The sequence below is a fragment of the Gordionus sp. m RMFG-2023 genome, chromosome 4, assembly GCF_954871325.1.
Source record: "Gordionus sp. m RMFG-2023 chromosome 4, tfGorSpeb1-WG-v2, whole genome shotgun sequence".
Lineage (NCBI taxonomy): Eukaryota > Metazoa > Nematomorpha > Gordioida > Chordodea > Parachordodidae > Gordionus > Gordionus sp. m RMFG-2023.
The window spans coordinates 9,901,502-9,926,944 of record NC_088778.1 but is presented as its reverse complement, the minus strand read 5'-3'; the positions used below and the strand labels follow the sequence as shown (position 1 = coordinate 9,926,944).

The following is a 25,443-nucleotide window of genomic DNA, read 5'->3' as shown; positions in this document are numbered from 1 at the left end:
GAGTATATAATTCGGTCATTTGATAATATAGAGAGATTAGAAAAAGATGCAAATCTTTTGAATTATTGGGAAAATGTAAAGAATAGTATGCCAGAACTTTATAAGTTAGCTATGGTTGTGCTAGCAGTTCCAGCTACGCAGGTATCCGTAGAAAGAGCATTTTCTAGCCTTAAGTTTATACTCTCTGCGCAAAGAACTAAATTAAATCCTGAAATATTAGAAAATATTTTAGTTATCCGTTCCAATTCTCTTTTTAAAAATAAATAATATAAATTTATTATATTTATGTGTTATTTTATTCCTCATTGTATTTGCGCATGTTTGTGTTTATATTATTTATGAAATAAAAAGAATTGATTTGTCTAATTTATATTTACTAAGTTTAATAAAAATATATCTATTAGATTATCATTCATGGTTAAATTAAATAAGAAATTATAAAAGATTTTTCTCTAAAATTAATATATACATGGTTAATGATTAATTTTTTTTTAAATTAAATTTATAAAAACCGGAACAAACCGAAAAGAACCGTTATAAATTATAAACCGAACCGATATGATTATTTTTTTAAAAAACCGAAATGGAACAAAACCTTTATAAAATTTTAAACTAAAATCGGAACGAACCGAACCGTTATACTAAACGGTTCGAAACCCTGTTTTAAAGATTATTTGCCAAGTTAAACTATAAATAATAATTAATCGAAATAGTTAATAATGAAAAACAGTCAAATTGACAGCTTTTGGGGTATCTCTTTGACCAAAAGAAGAGAAAAAAATTAATTGGGTTTTAATAAAAAATTTAAAATAGCTATAAAAAATTTACTATATTTTTTATCATCCGGAAAACATTTTTGGTTTATTTTTAAAATATAAAATTTGCAAGCCGGGTTTTCCGAGTAAAAATCAAATTTAAAAAATATAAAATATTAAACATAAAAAATAATATTTGTTTGAATTCATGGTACGCTCTAATAGTTAATTTGCCAAATTAAATATTTTTATTCGAATCCATCATAGATATGAAAAATTTGAATAATTTGTAGTTACTCATGATTTTTCTACAAAACCAACCTCACTACAAAGCCAACCTTAGCATGGTCAATCCGTGTGATGTAGTGACTATCTCACTTTTAAAATGACGGAAAACCGATTTTAGTGTGTTTGGAGTTAGACTTGGATGGATATTAAATGATAATTATTTTTTGGAATAGATTTTATAAACTTTATTTTATTCCTATTCATTATCTATATATAAAATTTAAACTAATCAATAATGATCTATTTATTCTTTTGCAGCATCATGATTTAATATTATACTAAAGATATAGTTTCTATATTATTGATTTTAAATAATATTAATAATTTTTAAAAAAATTTAAAAATGAATATAAGAAATGTGAATAATCATCTAATATTAATATAAGATTTTATTTTGAAATAATACTTGTGTTTATAAGATTTAAATCTTGCAAAATATATATAGCAAAAACCTAGTGTTGTTAAAAAACCCCATTTGGGTTGACTTTTAAAAACGAACCGATTAAGATTATAACGAAAATAATATTATGTAAGCCTGGTGATTTTGCTCATAGATGGCAGAAAGATTTGGACTTCTACTTGCCAAATCTTGAGGCTTATACAATATTATTTTGGCTAAAATCTTACACGGACCGTTTTTAAAAATTGACCCAAATGGGGCTTTTTAACAACACTACAAAAACCTTCATGGGCTGGGCCTGGGTTTTGAATTTTTTTTTGGGGCTAGTGCCGATCTTGGGTCTAAAAAAATTTTCATTTAAATTTAGCTTATTTAAAATAGTTTGTAACATAAGAAAAATATTTTTCTTTCATCTAATAATGATAAATTTGAGTATTGCAAACAAAATGATTGCCTACATACACTAATATATTGTTTATATTTATTGAACAATAAATTAAATTTATTCTGGGGCCGGTTTTGAGGCCGGGCTTGAGAATTTCATTTACTATTAAATATAAACCAGTTTCTTTTAGAGGGATTTTCTTAATAATAAATGTGTCTATAAAAATAGACTCTCACAAGAGCAAAAGACTATTATTTCCTCTCCATCTGATAATCTTGTAATTTATATTTTTTCCAATTTTAGGAAATCAAAGTCATTATCACAATCAAAAAAATTATATTCCAAGTAAAGGTCTGCATTGGGCGGGTTTTAGCCCACCCATGCCTACTTCGGACGGGCGTGTTCGGGTTTTCTGAAATATTTTTGGCATTGGGCAGGTTAAGGTGGGTAAAAAAAATTTAAGTAATGGCTGGGTATATTTTAAATATTTTTCAGGCGAAATGAGCAGAACAGACTTCAATTTATTAAAAATATGTTGTACAGGAAAATAAATATATAAAGAGCCAAACCAGCATTAAAATAATTTTTAAACATTAGGCAGGCGGGCGGACGTGTTAAACAAAATATATAGATAAATGGGAGTATGGGCGGGTATATTTTTTAAAAAAATTATAAGTGGGCAGACGGGTAGGTTAAAAAAATTCCAAACAACCAGTGGGTGGGCTTTTGGCTAAAAACTCGCCAATTGCAGATCTATAATTCCAAGTACCAGAAAAAAAGAAAATATTTGATCTTGGATTTATTTTAAAAAAATTAATTATGAATTTTGAAAGAATTCGAAAATTAACGAATAATGAATATTTACTAAAATTATTTTGAAAAATTTACAAATATGAATTATTTAAACATATTATTCATAACTTTAAAAAAATTAATATCGTGTGATTCATTTTAGGGGGTTTATTTTCCATTAGCTTATTAACAGTTTGGAACCCACACACAACATCTATTTCAAATTTGTAGGAATTGGAACCAAATTTTTAATTCCGAACGAGAGCCATTTTTAACCTAGTCCCAAACTCAGTTTATAACATAATTGAGATCAGTATAAGAATGTTTGTAATTTTTATATGAAAGAATTAAATTTAAATTATTCACATTTTAAAAAAAATTGCAATATTTTTTACGAATTTCGCAGCGTCAGTAGTACTTTTTAACTATGAGGCCGTGCAGCCTACCTTTTTTCATTATATTCATTATTAAAACACCATAAGCAAATAATTGATTACTCAACTTTTTTATTAAATAACCCGTCATTCATTTGATCCGATAACTTTAAATAATATAAATAGGCGTCAAAAAATTATTCAAATTTTCATCAAATATTCTTGAAGGAGCGGGGTAAAAACGAAGCCATCAACAATTTTGCCCATATCTGTCAGCGTATTGTTTTGAACATTTCCGTCATTTAGCTTATCGCTTGAATCAAGTTTAATTTCTACTATATTCTTTGCGGACCAATAAAAGAAAGATTTAAAAAACATATATATATTTCTCTTTAACTAGTCAAATTCATTAAATATTTTTAAAAAACTATAATAGGATATTTAAATTCTAATTATAAATATCAAATAATAGCAAATCTGGCCCAAAACTGGCAGTTGTGGTTTAAAAATCCGGATCCGTAGGCATAATTTTAAAAACCGGACCAGGCTAAATTTCTTAAAAATTAAATTTAAATTATATCTAGCTTAAAAGATTAGTAGAGAACTATTAAATGTTCATATGCTTCTCTCCAAATTAATTAAAATGCCTAAAATAACAAACCCGAGCAGAACTATAAATAATCAAAATTTTAAAATCCAAATCGGATCACAAAATTTGATGGCTGCAGGTTTCGACTAAAGTGTATATCAATTTCTTATTAACTTTGGGTAATCGAGCCTATGTGGCTGATCCATCCTATATATCAAAATGGCGGTAAAAAAGCAAGTGATTAGCGACTGTGCCAATTATTATTTTACAAAAAAAACATTTCTTTTTTTAAGTAAAAATAAAATAATAAATAGCACAGACTTGTCACTTGTCAGTTATGAAAAAAAATATACATAGTAATTATTCTTTAATCGTGGCTGGATATTTGAAGATAGTATGGTTCATAAATGCAGATTTTAAAAATTATAATTATATATTATTATAAGAAAAAATATAAGGTAATTTTCATTTATTAAGAATATCAAAGGATCCAAAACAAAAGCATTTTGACCTTCCTGTTTAGGTCAAAAAAACAATTTTTATATAAACAATGAAATTTTTTTAAAAGAAAAGTTATTCAATAGATGAATTGTATCCCATAATAAAAAAAATAACTCCACAAAGGGTGAATAAAATTATTTTCTATGTGCAGTCCATCCGGATTTCTATCGGACTACGATGGAATTCGGAAAAATAGTAATTGTATTCATATATCGTATCCTACATAATTATATAAGGGCAACTTTTTTTGTTCATATTAATTTTGGCAAACTTTCTCTAAAAATGGATGACAGGATTTCTTATTAATTTAAAGTTTGGTAAAAGAAATGTATACTAATACAACTTTTTTGCCGATCGATATTAGTGATCTGCATCGGGCCTAATTTTTTAAAAAAAAATTGTCCTGCCCGGAGCGATCCCAAAGAAAATTATTTTATTTGTTTCGAAAAAACCAACCCTAAATAAAAATAAAGATGATTATTTGCCCGCCCGGCTCGGCTCGAATTTACATAAATATAGAAAAATTTAATATTTTCTTGATTGAAAAAAATATAGCTCTTTGTTTCTTGCAAGAATATTAAATTATATCCATTTATTTCACAAAATTTAATGATATCCTATAAATTTAAGCCCGATCCAGCCAGGCAAATTTTTTAAAAAGGCCCGTCCCAGCCTGAACCAAAATTATTATTCGTTAATGCCAAGCTCGGGCCTTTGCAGATCTCTAATCGATATTAATATGAAATTAAGTTTAAAAAAAATATTACAAGATCTTTAGTCTCTATTTCCAAAACAATATTTTTTACTAATTAATTTAAGCCTTAAAATGCCTTTCAAATAAACCTTTTAGTCTTATATTATTTTATTTATTATATATTTATCAGACCTGCAGAGATAACATTTGCATGCCCAGTCCGGATCTGTAAAAAATAATTTTGGTCCATATTTTAAAAATATTTCGGCCCGCCTTCTGCCAACCATGATTTTTAAATAAAATTTCTCGGCCCTGCCCGGGTATATAAGAATATTTAGATAAAATGGTTTTGAAATGATATAGGAAATATGAGGAATGAATGAATGTGATATATTATTCCATTATACAACAATTTTTAAATATATTTTAATTTATATATTTATTTTATTTCCTCTCGGCGCGCCGCCAAAAACCCATAAAAAATTTAAAAAGATCGCCGCAGTCAATTTAAACTTCGGCGCACCTGTCTAGTTATAATATATATAAACTTTTATAAAAATATGAAAGAGTTGGGTTTAATTTAAAAAAATTTTTATTTTCCATGGAATTCGCCATATATATTTTGATTTTCAGATTGGGTTGGGACAAATATATAGAATTAGTTTTGTTTGGATTGGATAATGATTTTCTTCCTAAGGGTCAAATCGAATATCAATAAAATCATGTGCTTAATATTTATTTTTTTTAGCTTTCACTTTTTCTGGTGGTAAGCTCCTTCAATATCTCTCTTCACTTTATGTTATTCATGCTATTTTATCTAATTTATATTTCTTCATATTGGCTCTAGTTTTGGCCATCTAGTTTTGGCCTTCCTCTTTTAGCCCATCACTTCCAAACTCTTAACCTTATTTCTTATATAGTTTATAGGCCTTCTCATTGTGTGCCCATACCACCGTCTGTTCACCATTATCTTAGTCTTAATAGGCACTACCTTTAAACTTCCTAGTATTCTTGTTCCTCCCACCTTATCCTTTCTTGTTACCCCAGCAATCATTCTCAGAAATCTCATCTCCCTAGTTTGTAGACATCACTCGTCTGATTCTTTGGTTGGCCATGTTTCCGAACTATATAGAATAGTTATTTGTACTATCGAACTGTAAATTTTTCCCTTCAATATGTGGGATTCTTTTGTCAAGAGCACTCCAGATAAAGATCTCCACTTTAACCACCCTTGATTAATTTTACTCTTTATCTCTTTCTCAGTGCCTTTGCTTGTATAGTGGAGCCCAGATATTTGCAGCTTTCAATTGCTGATATCTGCTATTCATTTATATCAATGTTCTCTGTTTCATTTCCTCCTATCACCATATACTCCGTCTTTTCTCTGTTTAATTTTAGTCCGTGCCTTTATAGGATATTTATCCAACTCACTAATCTTTCTTTCATTTCATCCTTGAATTCGGCAAGTATCACAATATCATCTGCAAATACCATATTCCACGGGATTGTTTGCAATATAGACTATGATAACATCTATTATTGTTATGAAGAGAAGTGGGCTAAGAGTTGACCCTTAATGAACTCCCACGGCTATTGTGAAGCCTGCTGAAGTACCAGTTTTGCTACGAACTATTGTTGTGTGGCCCATATACATATCCTGTATTATTCTATATTTTTCGGGAACCTTTTTGTGGCGTATCGCTCATCAGATAAGTTTTCTTGGGATTCTGACCTTTAGATCGAGAAAGACTATGTGTAGCTTTTTGTCCTTTTCACTCATATGCCTAATTCCGTGGATTGCATCAGTCGTTGATCATCCAGGCATAAAGAGAAACGAGTCTCTCCTATTTCGACTATGTCTCTTAACCTTTTTTCTATTATTTTTCGTAAAGCTTAAGACAGTGTGACATTCATTTTATGCCCCTGTAATTTTGACAATTGTGTGGAACCCCTTTATTTTTGAAGATAGGAACTAGATAGCTCTGCCTCCATTTTTGAGGAATCTCTTCGTTTCCCTATTTTATTGAATAGATTTGTGAGGAATTGTATTCCTTCATCTCCTAGTCCTTTAAGGGTATTGGAATGTCATTAGGACTCCTAGATTTGTTGTTTTTCATATGTTTGAGACATTGAGTTTATGATGTATGTAAGGTACCAGGTTCAATCCTGATAAGGAACTTTAAAAATTTTCCGATTTTTCTTCGAGACGTGTAAAAAGATATAAGATGAATTTCTGAGCTTAGAAATGTCACCCCGGTCACCGGCAGGCTTGGACAGCCGGGTGCTAGGATATTTGTCCAATAAACCAAATGAAAGATACACACAAAAATATAAATATGAAAGGTAGGGCGTTCCCTCCATGCGACGCGCAGGGTGAAGACCTCCATCCTGTGAAAATTAAAATAAAGGTTAAAGCAAAGAAAACAAGGTTAGCAAACTTGAATAGTGGTACACTTAAAGGTAAGACGAGAGAATTGGCATCCATCATCCTCAGTCAAGATCTAACTTTCTCAGTGGTAGAAGTTAACAGGATCTCTGATAGACTAATGAAAATATAACTCTGCATTGGTCAATTAATACTACACATCCTTTCAGTATGTGCTCCAAACGGGTTGCAAAGAAGAGGAGAAAGATGACTTTAGAGCTATCCTTAATGAAGCTGTAATAGAAATCCCTAAGGATGGCTTAGTCATAAGTGGAGACTTAAATGCGCATGTGGGAAAAGCAAGAGACAGCTACAAAAGGCATCATTGGGATTTGGATCTGGAGAAAGAAATGATAAAAAAGAGCATGCACTGAAATTTGCGCAAGCCATCGACCTTTCATTAATCAACACCTACTATAATAAAAAGGACAGTCATTTAATAACATGTGAAAGTGGTACAAGGAAAATCCAGATAGATTGCATGCTAATCCCTCGCAGAAGATTAAAAGTTGTAGTAGACTGCAAAGTCATCTCAGGAGAAGATATTGCTGCACAAAATAGGTTATTAATCATGGATTTACACCTCACAAATAAATTCACTTAAAACAAGATAAAACTAGAACCATGCATCAAATGGGGTAGATAAAAATCAATGACATATCAAATGCCTTTGCAATCAATGCAAATATTGAAACAATTCCTCACACGTTAATGAAAAAATATGGACAGACCATTCATCTAGATTAATAGACACTGCCAAATCTACACTAGGCTTGACAGGGGAGGTAACAAATCACATAAAGAACTATGGTTGTGGAATAAAGAGGTACAAGCCAGGAAATAAAGCCCTATATAAAATATGGTACAAATCCAAAAACCCAGATGACAAGACAAAATAGAAAAAGTTCAAGATAATAGCTACAAAGGCGGTGGCTAAGGTCAAAGCAATGGCATAAGATGGCAAGTACGAAGAACTACATAATAAAGAGGGGCAAAATAATGCATACAGAATAACCAAACAGCGAGAAAAGAATTCTAGGGATATAAACAGAGCTCCGAAGGGAAATTGATAATGAAGGAAAAAGAAATAATAAATAGATAGAAAGAATATTTTCAGGAGCTTCTCAACTTTCTAGATGAACACTCCCCATGTCAAAAACTTATAATAACCAGTAAAGGAACAAGAAATAATCACATGCATCAAACATATGAAAAACAACAAAGCTAGGGGTTTTGATGATATTCCAATAGAAAGCCTTAAAGCACGGAATATATATCCTTAAAAATTTGTAGAATAAAATAATAGAAAAGAGATTCCTCAAACATGGAGGCAGAACTATCTTATCTTTAAAAATAAAGAGGATCCACACAATTGTCAAAATTACAGGGGCATAAAATTAATGTCACACTGTCTTAAACTTTACGAAAAAATAATAGAAAAAGGTTAGGAGATATAGTCGAAATAGAAGAGACTCAGTTTGGCTTTATGCCTGAAAGATCAACGACTGATGCAATTCACGCAATTAGGCAAATAAGTGAAAAATATAGATAAAAGAACAAAAAGCTACACAAGATCTTTCTCGTTCTAAAAAAAAGGCCTTCAATAAAATCCCAAGAAAACTTTTCTGTGGGGTTATGCCACAAAAAGGTTCCGAAAATATATATGAATAATACAGGATATGCTTATGGGCCATACAACAATTATCCGTAGCACAACTGGTACTTCAGCAGGCTTTGCAATAGCCGAGGGAGTTTGTCCACTTCTCTTCATAACAGTAATAGATGTATTATCACAATCTATACCGCAAACAGTCCCAAGGAATGTGATATTTGCAGATGATATTGTTATACTTGCCAAATCCAAAGATGGAATGAAAGAAAGATTAGTGAGTTGGATAAATATTCTAGAAAAGCACGGACTAAAAATAAAAAGAGAAAAGAAGAGTATATGGTGATAGGAGATGAAACAGAGAGCATTGATATAAATGAATGACAGATATCGGCAATTAAAAGCTGCAAATATTTGAGTTCCACTATACAACAAACGGAAAAATAGAGAAAGAGATAAAGAGTTATAATTAATCAAGGGTGGTTAAAGTGGAGATCTTTATCTAGAGTGCGCTTTGACAAAAGAATCCCATACACATTGAAGAGAAATATTTACAGTTCCATAGTACAACTAACTATTTTATATAGTACGGAAACATGGCCAACCAAAGAATCAGACGAGAGAAGTCTACAAACTATGGAGATGAGAATGCTGAGGATGATTGCTGGGTTATCAAGAAAGGATAAGGTATGAAGTCCAAGAATACTAGGAAGTTTTAAGGTAGTGCATATTAAGACTAATATAATGGTGAACAGACGGTGGTATGGGCACACAATGAGAAGGCCTATAAACTTAATAAGAAATAGAAGTGATGGGCAAATATAAAAGAGGAAGGCCAAAACTTCAATGGGGCCATAAAGTTAGACAATATGAAGAAATATGAATTAGATAAAAGAGATAGCATGAATAACATAAAGTGGAGAGAGATAATGAAGGAGCTTACCACCAGAAAAGGTGAAAGCTAAAAAGAAATTTTTTTTATTTCTTCTATTTATTTTATATATATAATATGTAAACGAACACGTTCAATACGAAGTTCGTTTTTTTGAAAAAAATGATGAACGACGCTTCTCTTATTTTTGACGAACTTTCAACGTTTGAACCTGAACGTGTTCATTCTTTGGGTTTGTATTTTACGTTCGTTCAATTTTAAAAAATCTTCTTTTTATTCATTTGAAAATAAAAAATATCAATTTAATAATAACCCAAAAGAAAAAGGGTTATTTTTAATTAGTTTTCTTTATCATCACATATGATTTTTTTCTTAACTAGTCACTATTTATATTCTATAATATATTAAAAACATCTCAGGTGTTTTTTCATTTCAGGATAAGGTAAAGGTTAACTTTTTATTATTTATTTAAGCTTAAAATTTTCTAAAAACATATGTTTATTGAATCAATATAAATTTATATTGAAAATTTTGGCTGGACCAGTGTTTTAGTTATTTAATTTATTAATAGAAGTAATTATAGATGGCGATATGCTAAAATTCTAAATTATTTTTTTTAAATATATAATTTTTAAAAAATACTTTACTTAATTTTGATATACAATATCATTATTTAGTCATTGATTTCCATTTTGTTGAGGTTTTAAAACGTCTTATGAATTTATGAGCTTAAAAAACAAATAGTTTCAATAAAATTTTAATTTAAAAAAAATAATTCTAATCACTTATATCCTAAACCATAACTTTTTCATATAAAAGAGCAGAAAATTATTCCACCAAAAGATAAACTCGTTACCTCCCAAAGTTTGATATTTGGAACATTCAAAATATTACATAATGAATTGAATTAGAAAAATAAATTTTTTTAGAAGTTGTTTTATAGAATTTTACTCTAAATAAACCTAATCGAAAAGTTTAAATCGAGAGATAAATTTTCAAACTTGTGGTAAAGTTGAAAAATAAAAATGGATATAGCAAATATTTTTTTACTCTTCATTTAAGAGGTTTTATGGTACAAATAATTCATCTATTGAAAGCTTTTTTTCTAAATCTACAAAAAAAAATTTTTTAAATCGTCAATAAATTTTCTTACTTGCAAAATGGTATTAGAGGAACCGTATCGCTCCATCTCAAACAAATAATCGGAAGATTCTTGGGCATTGTGAATATTGATAGTTGATTGCGTTTCGCGTTTGTTGAAATCATGATATAAGTTTTTATCGTCGTTGTGATTATGTAAGACGCTGTCAGAATCAGATTTATCGCCGGTGGCAAAAAATATTCTCCCGTTTTCCGTTATTTTTAACTTCCCAATTGGTTGGAGAGATGGAGTTTTTTGTTGAGATGTGAAATCCTTTCTGTCAGGTGTAATATTTGTATCATTATTATTAATGTTCTCAAGGGTAAAGGGGAGAATGCTGGGGAAATTGAAGATGTACAAGTTTTGTTGGTCTTCTTGTTGATAATCCATGTTTTTATCTTCGAAATCATAGGAGTATTCACTTTTTACTTCTAAAATTTAGTTGTTTTTTATAAATAAACTTTTTAAAAAAGAAAATTAAAAGAGGAATAGGGTAGTCTACCTAAATCAATGATACTATAACATTTGTAAATACGATAAAACAATCCGAAATCAACCTTACACGTTTATATTACCTTATTCCTATAAATATAAAATCCTGTAACGATGACTAGTTCAACAAGCCTAACAAACCTGATTGCGGAAAAAGATTTTCCCGGTCTATCAATTCCCATAATGAGCTTTCTAAATGTGATTTTGAATCGAGGGCTAAAAATAATTAAGTAATATATTAATTTTTTTAAATTAAATATAGTTATATCCAACTTTAGCTTAATGGTTTAATTTTTAGTTTCTAAAAGTTCGTTCTAGTTACAATTCTGTAAAAAAAATTGGTGACCTCAAGAAACCTATTTCAAATATTTTTATTATTTAAATAAATGCAAAACCTTCTTCCGGTTCTCGAAAAATATTTTTCTTCCAGCGAGGCTTAGCGTCAGATTTTAAGCCTTTTTCGTGTTTTAATGGTAAAGAAAGGGGTTTGTAAGAAGGGGAAATATGACTAATATCGTAGCTATTTTCGCTGATTAAAGAAGTAACCTTAACGGAAGAGCTGTCTCTGTCCTAATGTTAGGTTTTCATATTTTTACAAAATTTAAAATTTTTTATTAAAATTAGTATTAAAATTTAATAATACCAAGTTGAGTACACAAAGACAAAACTAATGATTAGTAAAAAACAGTTTGTACTATCATATTAAATTTAAAGAACAAATTATATGCACAGTTTTTAAATCGAAATGCACAATTTTTTATATATAATTTACAGCTTTTTAATTATTTTCAATTTTTAAATGATGTTCAGTTTTATAATTATATTCTAAGTTTAATAATTATATTCGCAGTTTAATAATTATGTTCGCAGTTTAATAATTATATTCGCAGTCTAATAATATTCATAATTTTTATATTATTTTCACAGTTTTTTGAATAAATGCTTAATTTTATAATTAAATTCACATAATTATATTCAAAGATTTTAAATTATTTCCAGTTTTTTAAATAAATGCTTAGTTTTATAATTATTTTCATAGATTTTTAATTCAAATCCGCAGTTTTACTAATTTAATAGACAGCAAATTATTACATTGGTAAAATCTAACCGATCGCGAAGTAGTTAACAATTTTCTGTTAGCTTTAACCGAACTAAGCGGTTCTAGCTAATTGATAGCACAATTGTAGCGGTTAGCTTAGGGCTAAGCAACAAAGATAAGGGTTAGTGTATATTATGAGGAGAAATACTTAATATATTTGACAACAAACCCACTATATAAAATCTAACAAAAATTGAAAAATTATTTGAAATTGTGAAAACATGAATTGATAGCAAATTGATTTAAAAACTGAAATCAAATATTATAAAACTGTGAAACTAATTATTTAAACTGTGAATTTAGATTATTCCTACTGTGCAAATAATATCCTCAAATTTATGCACTTATAACAAAAAGAATTGCAAAAAATATTAAAATTCTAATATAAGTAAAGTAAATCTTATTAATATTTGATTATCAAGGGCACCCATCCATATATTTTTTCGTGGAAGGATGGAAAATATATTTTTAATTTCTTATGGCTGTGCCGATCTACATATTTTTCACCGATCCGATCCGATCCGATATTTTCGAATATTACTTCAAAACCGATCCGATGATCCGATATTTATACTGATTTTTCATCAACCTCCTTTGAACCAAATGTAATTAAGAAATCAATATATTTCTACAATTAAACTATAATTAAAAAAATATATATTTAATAATATATCCATTTTATGTTGGTATGAATTATAAAATTGTAATATTTAATATATGAAATTATAATATATTAGATTTTTTTAAATAAATATAAGAGCCTCTAGATTTTCTGGGAATAAGTTTCTACGATATGGACTCTATATCTCCTGCCGTACTGAAAACAGACTCGGATGATTCCGCAGATAAGGCATTTTGCAAAATTATCTTTGTCTTTTGTAAAATATTTTCATAATTCAGATACCATATTTAAAAAAATTCTTTTATTTAAAGTATAAATAAAAAATGGCGTTATTTAAAAAGATTTAAAATAAATAAAACTTTGGGTGTTACTTTCTATTTTTATAGAAAAAAACTTTTAAAATACTATAAATCTATTTTAAAAAAGAAATAAAATTTTAAAAAATTATTTAGGAAATATTATAATAATGTAAAATAAATATATATAACATAAAACAAAATAGCAAAAAAAAGTAAAGTAAAAAGATCGAATTGGATCGGTTTTGTGTAGGTATCGGCCCGATCCGATATTTTCGGAAAACGCTAAATATAGGTACCGATCCGATCCAATATATAATATCGGCTCAGCCCTATTATTTATTAATTTTAAAAAAAGCACGCAGTCCTAATAACAATTACCAAAACTATATAAAGGTAAAAATAAATGTTACATTAAAGTTTGGAGGGCATTAGTATAGTAAATAAATATTCGGGCTTATAAACTTTAATTCATGATATTGTTAATATTTGAAGAAGCAATAGACACCACGACAAATATATTTAACCTAGATGATAAAAATTCGTAGTCTAGTTTTGAATTTGATCAATGTGATAATGATATAGTGTTAAAAAACATAACTTTAAATCCAAGTATATCTACATATTGGCATAACATTTCAATGATGCAAGAATGGGCGAATGGGACTAACAAAAGTAAAATTATCATTATATTTCTTTTCAAACAAAATATGGGCAATAATTGGGTCATAGATTTTCAATAACGGATATTTAGGTTAGGCATGGGCCATGAAATGAAACGTGACCCTTCGTGTCAAGATGGGTCACGGCGTGAGTGTGAATAAATTTAAAAATAAAGGGCGTGACGGGCCTTACCAAAATTTTTCCCGGGTGTGAACATAAATTTACCGTAAATCACGGAAATTTTAATTTTTAAAATTGTATTTTTATAAATTTGCAAATTTATATTTATAATATATATTTTCTAATTTAATTTAGTTCTTTCAAAAAGAATAATTTTTGAAAACAAAAAATCTTCCGCATCTTATAAACAATTTTCTTTTATGTTTAGGTGTTTTATCGTGAGACTTTTTGATAAATTTTGCTTAAACATTTTACAGAAAAGATATTTTTTTGTAAAGATCTTCGATCTTTAAATGCAACAGAAAGTGAAGGATTTTACAAGCTAAGCAAAGAGTTAATAAATGATGGTGTTACATATTGACAGCAAAATATAAAAGATATACTTGTGAGCCGAAAACTCTATGAACTCCAAAGATATATAATGATATTAAAACTAAGATTAAAAGCATGATCAATAATAATTATTTGTCCATAACCACTGATTTTTGGAAGGAATAAAAATCGAAGTTTTTTAACCATTACAGTATATATTATCATTATGGATTTTGAATTAAAAACATTTGTTTTGGCCATAAAGGAAATGAAAACAGGCGTCAATATTAAAATGCAGGCAATTAAATTTTAGAAGAATCCACAGAAGTAGAAAATTATTTAAATAAAGGTATTGTTGTGACTGATAACGGAACAAATCTTATAAGTTCATTCAAAGATGACGAAATGCTAGATGTATATGCCATATACTAAATAATATTATGCATTATATTTGACAATTGTTTAACTGAAATAGCCTTTATAAATAGTGTAAAAAAAAGAGTACAATATTTCAAACAATCTACAACTAATAGCAAGCTATGTCACACCCTTAAACAAGATGTAGTATATATCATGATGCAGAGTTTCTTAAAATCATATTCTAAAATACAGGTGTACTTATTTAGCAAGCAAGAATTATATAAATTAGCCACAATTGATATCAACATCATATGAAAGTTATATAAATTTTAGTCAATATTTAAAGAATGCTCGGATAATCTGAGCGTAAATTCTCGTCCCAAAATAAATGAAGTTTTTCTATGAAGACAAAATTAAGTAAAATTTTGTTAACCTTATGAACGTGATACAATAATAATCAAAATTTTAAAAACAGAACAAGATTTCTTTTAAAATAAAGATTTACTATGCAGCCACTATATAAGGTCCGAATTTCAAAAGTCTTAAGTTTTTAATAGAAGAAGAAAAGGATGATATATATATAAAACAATCTTTAAAATTCTAAATAAAATTATCAATTATAAATTTCCTAATTTATCCTAAACTCATAAAAAACCGTATACTCTAAATGGTCAATGCCAAATATCATTTATAAATTTCCTAATACATCCTACACCCATAAAAGACCGTATATTCTAAATGAAAAATTTAGAGAATTTCTAGATGATTCTGATGAAGTATCAACATCTACTGATGAAAGCGGTGAGAATGAACTTAATAAATTCTTCGCGTATAAGACGAATAACAAGGCAATATTTTGAAGTTTTGGAACTAGGAATATTCATTTCCTTTTTTGAGAAAATTATCGAGTAAATTTTGTCAACCCTCGCAAGTTCGGCTCTAGTGAAAGGTTATTTTCCGTCTCCAATCTCTTGTTAGAGGAAAGGCGTACACAATTGAAATAAAAAAAGTAGGACATTCTTTTTTTCAAAATTTAGATTTATAGATTGTATTTATTTTTTGTTATTAATATGGAATATGAAATTAGAGAAATGAATAGAATAAATTTAAAAAAGTGTAAAATTATAGCAATAGTTATGAAAAATTTAAAAACACCGTGAATTTTCAGGCGTGAATCAAATTATTGCTTTTCGTGAGCGGGCGGGTCGGGTCAAAAATTTTTTAGTGGTAAGCGTGAATGGGCGTGAATTTTTTTATTGCCAAAATGATCGGGTGGGCCGTGAATAAAAAATTTGGCCCGCGCCCACTTCTAATTCAGGTATTATTAGCATTCTTTACATATTTAATTTATTTTATATTTTTATAAATAACAGCCATACCGTTATATTCTATGTTTCAAAAGTTAAATATTGGGAATTATCAAAAAAAAAATGCTTAACTCCCGTTCAATTTTTATGTCATTATGTGATAGAATTATTGCCTTATAAAAATATGGAACAATAAGTAGAATGCAAACGTAATGTTTTCTGAAGAAATAAGAATACTTATAATTTTCTTCTCTATCTTAAACTGTAGCTAAATATTTATTTGGGGAAAAAAAGAAAATCAGAACTTACCGCACTTTCATTTCTAGCCAGATATGGTCCTGGTTTCAAGCACTCATAATGAGCACGTTTTTTAGTTGCTGGGCTGACTCTAAATTGAAGAAGATCCTCACTATGCTCTTCAAACTTAAACAAAATATTTTTTATACAAGATAATTGTAATTTAATGTTAATCCAATCATACTTATATCTAATAAATTTTTTTGGCAAAAGTTGTTTCATAAACTATTAACTTTCGTATTTATACAAATGATTAAATTTTTTCGTGGCGCTGCCGCCGATATAAAATGTGGCGTCGAGGCTATCGCCGATAATTTTAAAATAAAATGTAGCCGCCTAAAAAAATCAATTCAGAATTTCAGGGTCAATTGATATCATTTAGAGGCTTTGACGTTGCGGCTCTCAAAATCGACTTTCCGATTTTAACTTTACAAATGTATGGCATCCATTCATTTTTTAATTAAATAAAGTAATAAAATTCTTCATAGGGAGGGTTGTATTTTCTTTAAATGTCATTAAAAAGTGCTAGTTTAAACCAGGGATAACCGAAACGAATATCGTTTCGGTTCAGGTTTGGATAAAAATTACGGTTCAAGGTTCAGGTTCGGTTCTAAAAAAATAAAAATACCGGTTCGGTTCGAACCTCTAAAAACTGTTTGAACGCTTTTGTGCAAACCTACATTTGAATTATGTATAGGGGAAAAAAATTTTTATTTCATAATTAAAATAAAAAACACATATATGTAAAGCCTTCTAAATTGCACATTATAAAATAATATTTAACTTATAAATATGAACGCGTTCGTGAAAGTTCGTTTTTTTGAAAAAAATGATGAACGGCGTTCCTTTTATTTTTGACGAACTTTGAACGTGAACACGTTCCTTTTTTATGACGAACGCGTTCGAATTTAACGTTCGTTCATTTTAAAAATACTTTTTATTTTTATTTATTTGAAAAATTTAATATTTCCAATTTTTTTAACACATAGTTTAATAGGTTCAGGAGCTGCTATGATGAACAGCAAGCACCTTAAATTTGTTGAAGATTTTTACTGGCTAAAAGAAAATGTGGAGGATATATGTAAGCACACTGAAGCAAGTTTCAGTTTGAAACAATCTAAGGATGCAATTAATGTACAAATATCTCCACATGTATTATAACATGAAATTAGAACTATATAATAATCTATATATTAGGATTATGAGCCAAACATTCAAGATATGTTTTGTACAAATATCATCACAAGTATTATAACATTAAATTAGAACTATATAATAATCTATATCTTAGGATTATGAGCCAAATATCCAAGATATGTTAAATGTACAAATATCATCACAAATATTATAACATTAAATTAGAACTATATAATAATCTATATCTTAGGATTTAGAGCCAAACACACAAGATATGTTAAATGATATAGTCAATCAGAAACAAATTTTTGAATTTAATATGAAATTTTCCCTTCATATTTATAATTTTCTATATTATTTTCCTATTTATAATTTTGCATATTATCTTCATATTTATAATTTTGTATATTTTTATAATAAAAATTATTATGTTATGAATTTTTATAAAATGTGATTTAAGTAGTGCTGTAAACATTTCTAAAAAAATCGAACGCGTTCGCGTTCAACGTTTATTGACAAAAATCGAACGCGTTCACGTTCAAGTTCATGTTCAAAAAAAAGGAACGCGTTCACGTTCATAAAACCGTTCAAAATTTTATGATAAATTTTTTTTAAATTTAATTTAATATAAATAAACTTATATTTTTTAATATAATACATTTTAGCCATGTTAAAAAATAATATAGTTTTATTTTGATAATATATTTATAAATAAATTATAATATAGCAAATAAAAAGATATTTTTATTTAAAAAAAATTTTTCTTATTAAATTTTAATAAGAATTGTTCTCAAAATATTTATCTGATAGACAGGAACACTTAGCAGTTAATACGGCATTAGCTATACTAAAAACGCGCTCTACGGGGGCAGATGAGGGGATTGCGGTATTATACTTAATAAACAGCTCTTTTAACGTGGAGAATTAATTAAAAACATATTGTTTTGTTATTTGAAAAAAATTGAGATAACTAATCCTCCTCCAATCCATTCTCTACTCTCGACAAAAAAAGGATATCTCGAAATTAACAGTTCTCTAGGGTTTTCATAGCATTTTTTTCAATGACGCTATAAGTTTATTTTTAATAGGTTCGTTCTGTGGAAGTTTTATCCATGGCCATTGAAGTTTGAATTCTGGATGTATAATTGCAGAAAGAACATATTGATCCTTATATATGATCAAATCTTTAAAAAAATAAAATATATGTAATTAATTGAGAGTAATAGGTTTAATACCTTTTATTAATCCCATTTAATACGGCGTCTATCAATGGTTGACCATATTTGAGGCCACTAATTTTTTTTAATTTTTAACAATCGTTATTGTTGGGGTTAAATATCCTTATTTCAAATTTAATGATTTAACTTAGTTATATCATATAGATTTAACTTATTATATCATAAAATCAAATTACTAATATTAAAATCAAATGTCGTTTTAAATTGGAACCTGAAGATTTTGACAATATAATACTTTTTGGCCACATTTTACACTTGGTAGGCATTGGATTAGTTCCTTCAATATAGGAAGTTAATGTAAAGCATTTATCATATTTGGCCATAGTAATGATAATTCAACTGATTTTGGATTTTCAGAATCAGATGATGAGGATTAAATAATAATTTCCATGCTTATGCTAATCTATTAAATTAAAATATAAACAATAATATTCAAATTAATAAACTATATGTTAAAAAAATTGAAATGTGAAAAGGAAATATACAGCCCATTAAAAAAATATAAATAATACATTTTTTTAAAAAATTCGGAAATATTAAATTTTTCAAATAAACAAAAATATTTTTAAAATTGAACGAACGTTAAATTCGAAAGCGTTCGTCATAAAAAAGGAACGCGTTCACGTTCAAAATTCGTCAAATATAAAAGGAACACCGTTCATCATATTTTTCAAAAAAACGAACTTCGTTCACGAACGCGTTCGTTTACAACACTAGATTTAAGTCATTTTAGCAGTTTAAATACAAATCAAAACAACACTTTTTATTGCACTTTTTAATATTTATAAATAAATGCTATAATTTTGACAAATTTAAACATTCATAAGATAAAGTGATGGTAATTAAAAAATAAATGTATATGAAAATTTTGGAATAAGTGTTTCATAATTAATTTGTGTACAAAATAAAATTTTGAAATAAGCAGTCAGCCTTAACAATTTGTATAGTATTAGTAATATTAGTTTCTGAGGATTGTGTTTAAATTTGGAACTCATGGAACTTATTATCTTCAAATAATATAAAATATAGAATTAGTAAATCATTCACATCAAACATTTTATATTATAAATTGAAAATAAATGTATGATTCGGGACATGTTTCGTATCTCTCAAAACTTTTGAGAAATTTTTTTTTAATATAGGACACAGCCAAAAAATATTGTAAAATGGAAATTATCAAAATTATGACTGACACTTATCAATCAAATGTGATTGACAATCTTTAAAATAATTCGAATATAATTAAAATTTTTGACAATACTAGTAATAACTTACACTTTATTTTATAAGCATAAAATTATGAGACCGAACCGGTTCAGAGGCATTTTAGCGGTTCGGTTCAGGTTCGGCTATAAATTTTTTAGCGGTTTAGGTTCGATAAAAAATACCGATTTTAGCGGTTTAATGGTTCGGTTCAGGTTCGATTTGGATCTCTGATTTAAACTATTCAGACATAATAAATAAATATTCGTTATTTTATTGAGGAGTTTTGTAAATTACAACATAGAAAGTCAAAATTATTATATAAATATTTATCACTTGTTCCTTTTTGATTGAGCTTAAATTTGAAGAAATTGTTTTGTGTATATAAGAGGATTCAATATCGTCTGCTTCAAATACTTTTTTCGGAATAATGTCTTCATTACTTTCTGAAAAATAAAATAGAGTATAAAAAATTATATAATAAATATTAAGTCATCATTCAAATATATACAACAAACGATACTTTATTTTTTTTATATCTAAAAATTTAATTTATAAAATCCATCCATAGGAAACCCATTTTTTAAAAAATGTTGAATAGAACCGTATAATAATTTAGCTAAATAGAATCGATCTTGTGATTAATTTATATATGTGGTACTGGACTAATAGCGCTGCGAACCTGATTTAAAAAATACGATCAATTCTTTTTAAATCTTTGGAAATTAGTTAATAGCACCCTTTTTTATTTCTAGTAGTGCCGTCCCGCCGCCTATGGTGGGTTAAAAAAAAATTAATGGGCTTGGGTCAATGTAATTTAAATTTAGTTTATAAGTTTAAAAAAAATTTTGCAATTTATTTTTTCTCCTAATGAAATTAAATTTCAGCATGGTAAACAAAATGATTGCATAAATCACTAAAATTGTTTACTTTTATTAAATTTTTGGATATGGGTCTGGTCCGGACTCGGGAATAATTTTTTAAACTTATTATTGACTTGGAAATTTTTTAATATTAAATATGGGCCGGGCTTAACTATAGCGATCTAGGCCAGTCTTGAGCAAAAAATTAAGGCCCATGAAGGTGTCTGATTCTATTGTTTTTTTAAATAGATCATATTTTTTTATAATTTGGAAAACTGTTCTTTCATATAGACATATAACACTGGTCAAAACTGATATTCCAAATGAATTTTGAAGCATCGTTTAATACAAATTAGCTGGTAAGACCATTTTAATTTTCCATATATAATTTTTCTAAATCTTTGAAAAAAAATATTTAAGGATTTCATATAATAATAATTATATCCATTATCGGAAACAAAAATGGTATGCCAAGCAACAGCATTTGTATTGTTATGTATTAAATAAATGATTCATCAGTCTATTTGGTAATATATATTAATCCATTCATGGCATAGGGAAAAGGAATAAAAATTAAATAATAGCATGTTAAAAATTTAATCGATTTCAGTAACTCCTTATCCTTTTCTTGAAAGTATTAAGAAAAAATCGTTAATATTTTTAAAAACAAATATAAGGTATACAAGGTTTTTGCCTAAGAATTCAATAGTCATGAAAGATAATCATGCATATTAAATTTAATAATGATCTGTTTAATTAATAAGCTTAATATCGATTTAAGATGCCATGTTATTTGTTAGATCATGTCTAAATAATTGTAGGCTCGGCATATTGATTTCAAAAACATGATGGTAACCAATTATTTACTTGCTAAATTTAATTTAATGGCAGCATATCACTGAAAATATTCTCATTGCTTATTGGTATTGCATAAAAGAAAGGCATCAATATTTTAGTAAAATATACAAATATGTTTTTAAAAGGATCCACAAATCTTAATACAATTATTATAATTTTTTTAACCAATAAAAAAAGATTGTCTGGGTTGTTGAAAAATATTTTTTTAAGCAAGGTCTGGGTTTGTAAAAAAAAATTTATAGCCCGGGGCTGGTTTGAGTCCAGGCCTGCATGTCTCTCGTATTATTATAAACAATAATATGTATGTTAATATTAGCAAAATATGGTTGGTAACATAAACCCAAGTTACAATACCAATTTATAATACCTTTTTTATCAAATCGTAAAACAAATAAAAATATCATAGTAAATATATCTATCACATATTTTTTTCAATCACAAGTTGTTCAATAAATATTTAAGGTAAAATATTTAGAGTTGCTAAATCTCATCATTTAGAAACGTATAATTTTCAGGAACCAGAACCCCATTTTGGAAAATATTAAGAACTAGAATCCTTTTTAATTCCGGTTCCATACTCTAAATAATCCTTGATGCTAATCCACACCGATATCTAGTGTTTTCAAAAGATATTGAGTCATATCTATATTTTTTAAAAACCGATCAGATATTTTTATCGTTATGGGTTATTTTATGATTGTATATATAATTATATAAAAAAATTTATTTCCTAATTCATAATAAAAAATTATGAAAGGAACTAAAATACAATGTTTTGTAATGTTTAAAAAGTTGTTAAAAAATTTTTAACTATTTTTTGTAATATTATATGCAACAAGAAAAAGATTTTAAAATATCTAACAGATTATATTCAGGATGTTATTAAACAGCTCAATTAAACTAATGTTTAAATGGTCAACTCAAGATTTCAAAAAGTAAATTACTCAAGCTTATTGATTTAGCCAACAGATAACAGAAATTAGACTTTTATTAGCAAAATTTAGAGGCTTCAATAATATTTTCACTACTTGATCTTTTCCTTTTTAAAAATTGATTAAGTTGAGTTTTTTGACACTTAACCCATAAAATTGTAAATATTTTAAATGAGATTATTAACTTGTAAAATAGAAAATGAAATTTAATCATTCATGAAAGTTTGTTAGTTTTTTTATTAAAAAATATTGATATTTTTTGGACATTGGTTCAAAGATAGATGATAAATAAAAATTAATATAAATATTGGATTAGTAACATATTTTTTTTTTAATAACATAGGAAAATATTGGATCAAAGAAAAATTTATATCCCTACTTATTATTTTCATTTTTTAAATGGTCAATGTGGTCTTACTATCATCACTGTTCCCATTCAACAGGTATGGAAGTGAATGCAATTGAATAAAATGATTTGTTATTGATTCAATCTTTTTAAAATTTAAGTTATATAGTTAGACCATACCACTTGAGAAATGTATTTTTAGTTAAAAATGGAAATTTTCCAAATTTTAAAAAAAATATAATTTCAATTTAAAGAACATTGTTAAAAATGCAATGTGAAATTTTACTTTTCAATTTATAACTAAACACTATAATCAAGTAACTATATACTTTATTTTAAATCAAACCAAACTGTTAATTTGAATAGTGACATAATATTTTAAAAAAATTCAATAAATAAATGAATATATAATAATTTTATATACTAATGTCCAAATTTTGGCTTTTGGATGGAGAAGTTTTATTGGATTTTTTGTAGGTAGAGGGGCTATCATTGAATACCCCAATAAAATTAGAATTTCTTCCTTTAATCATTTGATCATTATTAAATCCCTGGGCAAAAATTGAATCATAATTAGCCACAAATGTTTCTCTTTGCTTTTTGGGCCTTTGGAAAGTGTGATTAGATTTGGTTGTATGATGAACTGGGTTATCACTAAATAAGCTATTTTCAATCTCATTTTTCCTAAAATCATTTTAATTTAAATAAATAATATGACATGTTATTTTGGGGAAAAATTAATATAATAATGATAAACAAAGTTAATACAATATATAAGTTATTAGTGAAAGGAAAAATTTCTTTAAGACAATAATTGTTTAACAAAAATGAAATGGTAGCTATAAACTTTAAAAATAATAATACCCATCAAGATAAACGAAATATTAATCTGGTGAAACTATTCTCAATTATTGAAAAAAAATTATAAATTTATACTATCAAATAAAAAAAAATTTTTAATATACTCTTTGTTTGTTTTTCTGTTAAATGCCTGACTAAGATTTGGCGTGAAGACTTTTTTATTACGACCTAATGAAAAATCTTTAGGTATTCTTAACGTTGGCAATCTAAATAAATTTTATGGTTATCATATAACCCAAAAAATGTTCACCTTTGCGTCTTATTTAGAGGAAGACCTGACTTGTCTAACAATAATCTTTTTATATTCAAAACATTATCACTTTCGTTTGACATTTTTTGAAAAAACGAGCCCGTACAAATTAACATGTGTTATACAATGTCAAGTGGGTGTAATTAGTCAAGATGCAAAAACACTTAAATTTCGTTATTAGTTCTAACTTCTAATCAATGGTTCTAATTTTAAAAAAAGGCAGATCCATATCAAAAAAACACTGAATTACTATAAGATGAAAAAATAACTATTATTTGTTTAGTAAACGGGAATGTAATACATATTCCATGTATATTCGATCTCTCAAAAGAGGATTAATATTAGAAGCCTTATTGAGTAATCTAGTCTAGAGTATCAATATAGTTTTTCTTGTTGATTGATCTCACTTAGTCTATCAATATTGTTTCTCATGGTGATTGATCTCACCTAGAGTATCACTATCAATATTGTTTCCCTTGTTGATTGATTTCACCTAGAGTATGAATATGATTTTCCTTGTTGATCGATCTCCCACCCGAGTATCAACATTGACAGATATCCCACCGGAGTTTCGTTATGGAGATAATTATAAGCAGTGGAGTCGCTAGGGGGAGGGGACCGCAGGGGCTCGAGCCCCCTGAAAAATTTTAATAGCCCCAGAAGCGAAAAAAAATTTTAATGGCTCCTTAATATCTTCTTGAACTAAAAATAAATATTTTTGATTGCACCTGAACGATTTCTTTTATAATTCTATTAAGTAATATATAGATTTAATTTTTTTATTTAAAAATTAATAACTATATAAATTTTTATTAAATGAATACTATTTTAATTCTAAGATTAGATTAATACATATAAATTATATTTTCACTATGTCAGTTTGCGATCAAATTCTGTGTTAAAAAATATATTAATGTCACTCACTAAATATTAATTTATACAGTTGAATTTCAATTGACTTTTATTATTTAAATTATTATATAACCATAATCAGAGTTGGGCAGTACCGCGAATACTTGTATCTAAGATACAAGATCCTTTTGTATCTTGTACTCAGTATCTTATTGACATTTTTAATAAGATACTAGTATCTGTATCTAAGATCCTTTATTTTGAAAAGAATCTTGTATCTTTTTCATTTTCTTTAAAACGATACAGATACAGATTCTTTTTAATATTCATATTTAAAACATTTACATATCATATCACACAATCTAACTTTATTTTCTTCGTGAAATCTTGTATTATTTTCTTTATTTTTTCCTGCTATATTTTAAATATA

At 27.3% G+C, this 25,443-nt stretch overlaps 1 protein-coding gene across 2 annotated transcripts; it reads right to left on the bottom strand.

Moving 5' to 3' along the window:
• Positions 1-3,143: 3,143 nt before the first annotated feature.
• LOC135928389 (uncharacterized) lies at positions 3,144-24,262 on the bottom strand. Of its 2 annotated transcripts, none has more exons than XM_065464842.1 (8): positions 24,162-24,262; positions 24,016-24,117; positions 23,475-23,734; positions 20,388-20,497; positions 11,733-11,907; positions 11,479-11,553; positions 10,858-11,276; positions 3,144-3,336 (listed from the first exon to the last, which is right to left on the bottom strand). In XM_065464842.1, the coding sequence occupies exons 1-8, from the start codon at positions 24,242-24,244 to the stop codon at positions 3,196-3,198; spliced, it is 1,365 nt and encodes a 454-aa protein (XP_065320914.1). In that variant the 5' UTR covers positions 24,245-24,262; the 3' UTR covers positions 3,144-3,195. The 2 variants fall into 2 exon arrangements, with proteins under 2 accessions (XP_065320914.1, XP_065320915.1); XM_065464843.1 differs by lacking the exon at positions 3,144-3,336 and adding an exon at positions 10,384-10,432.
• Positions 24,263-25,443: the final 1,181 nt, after the last annotated feature.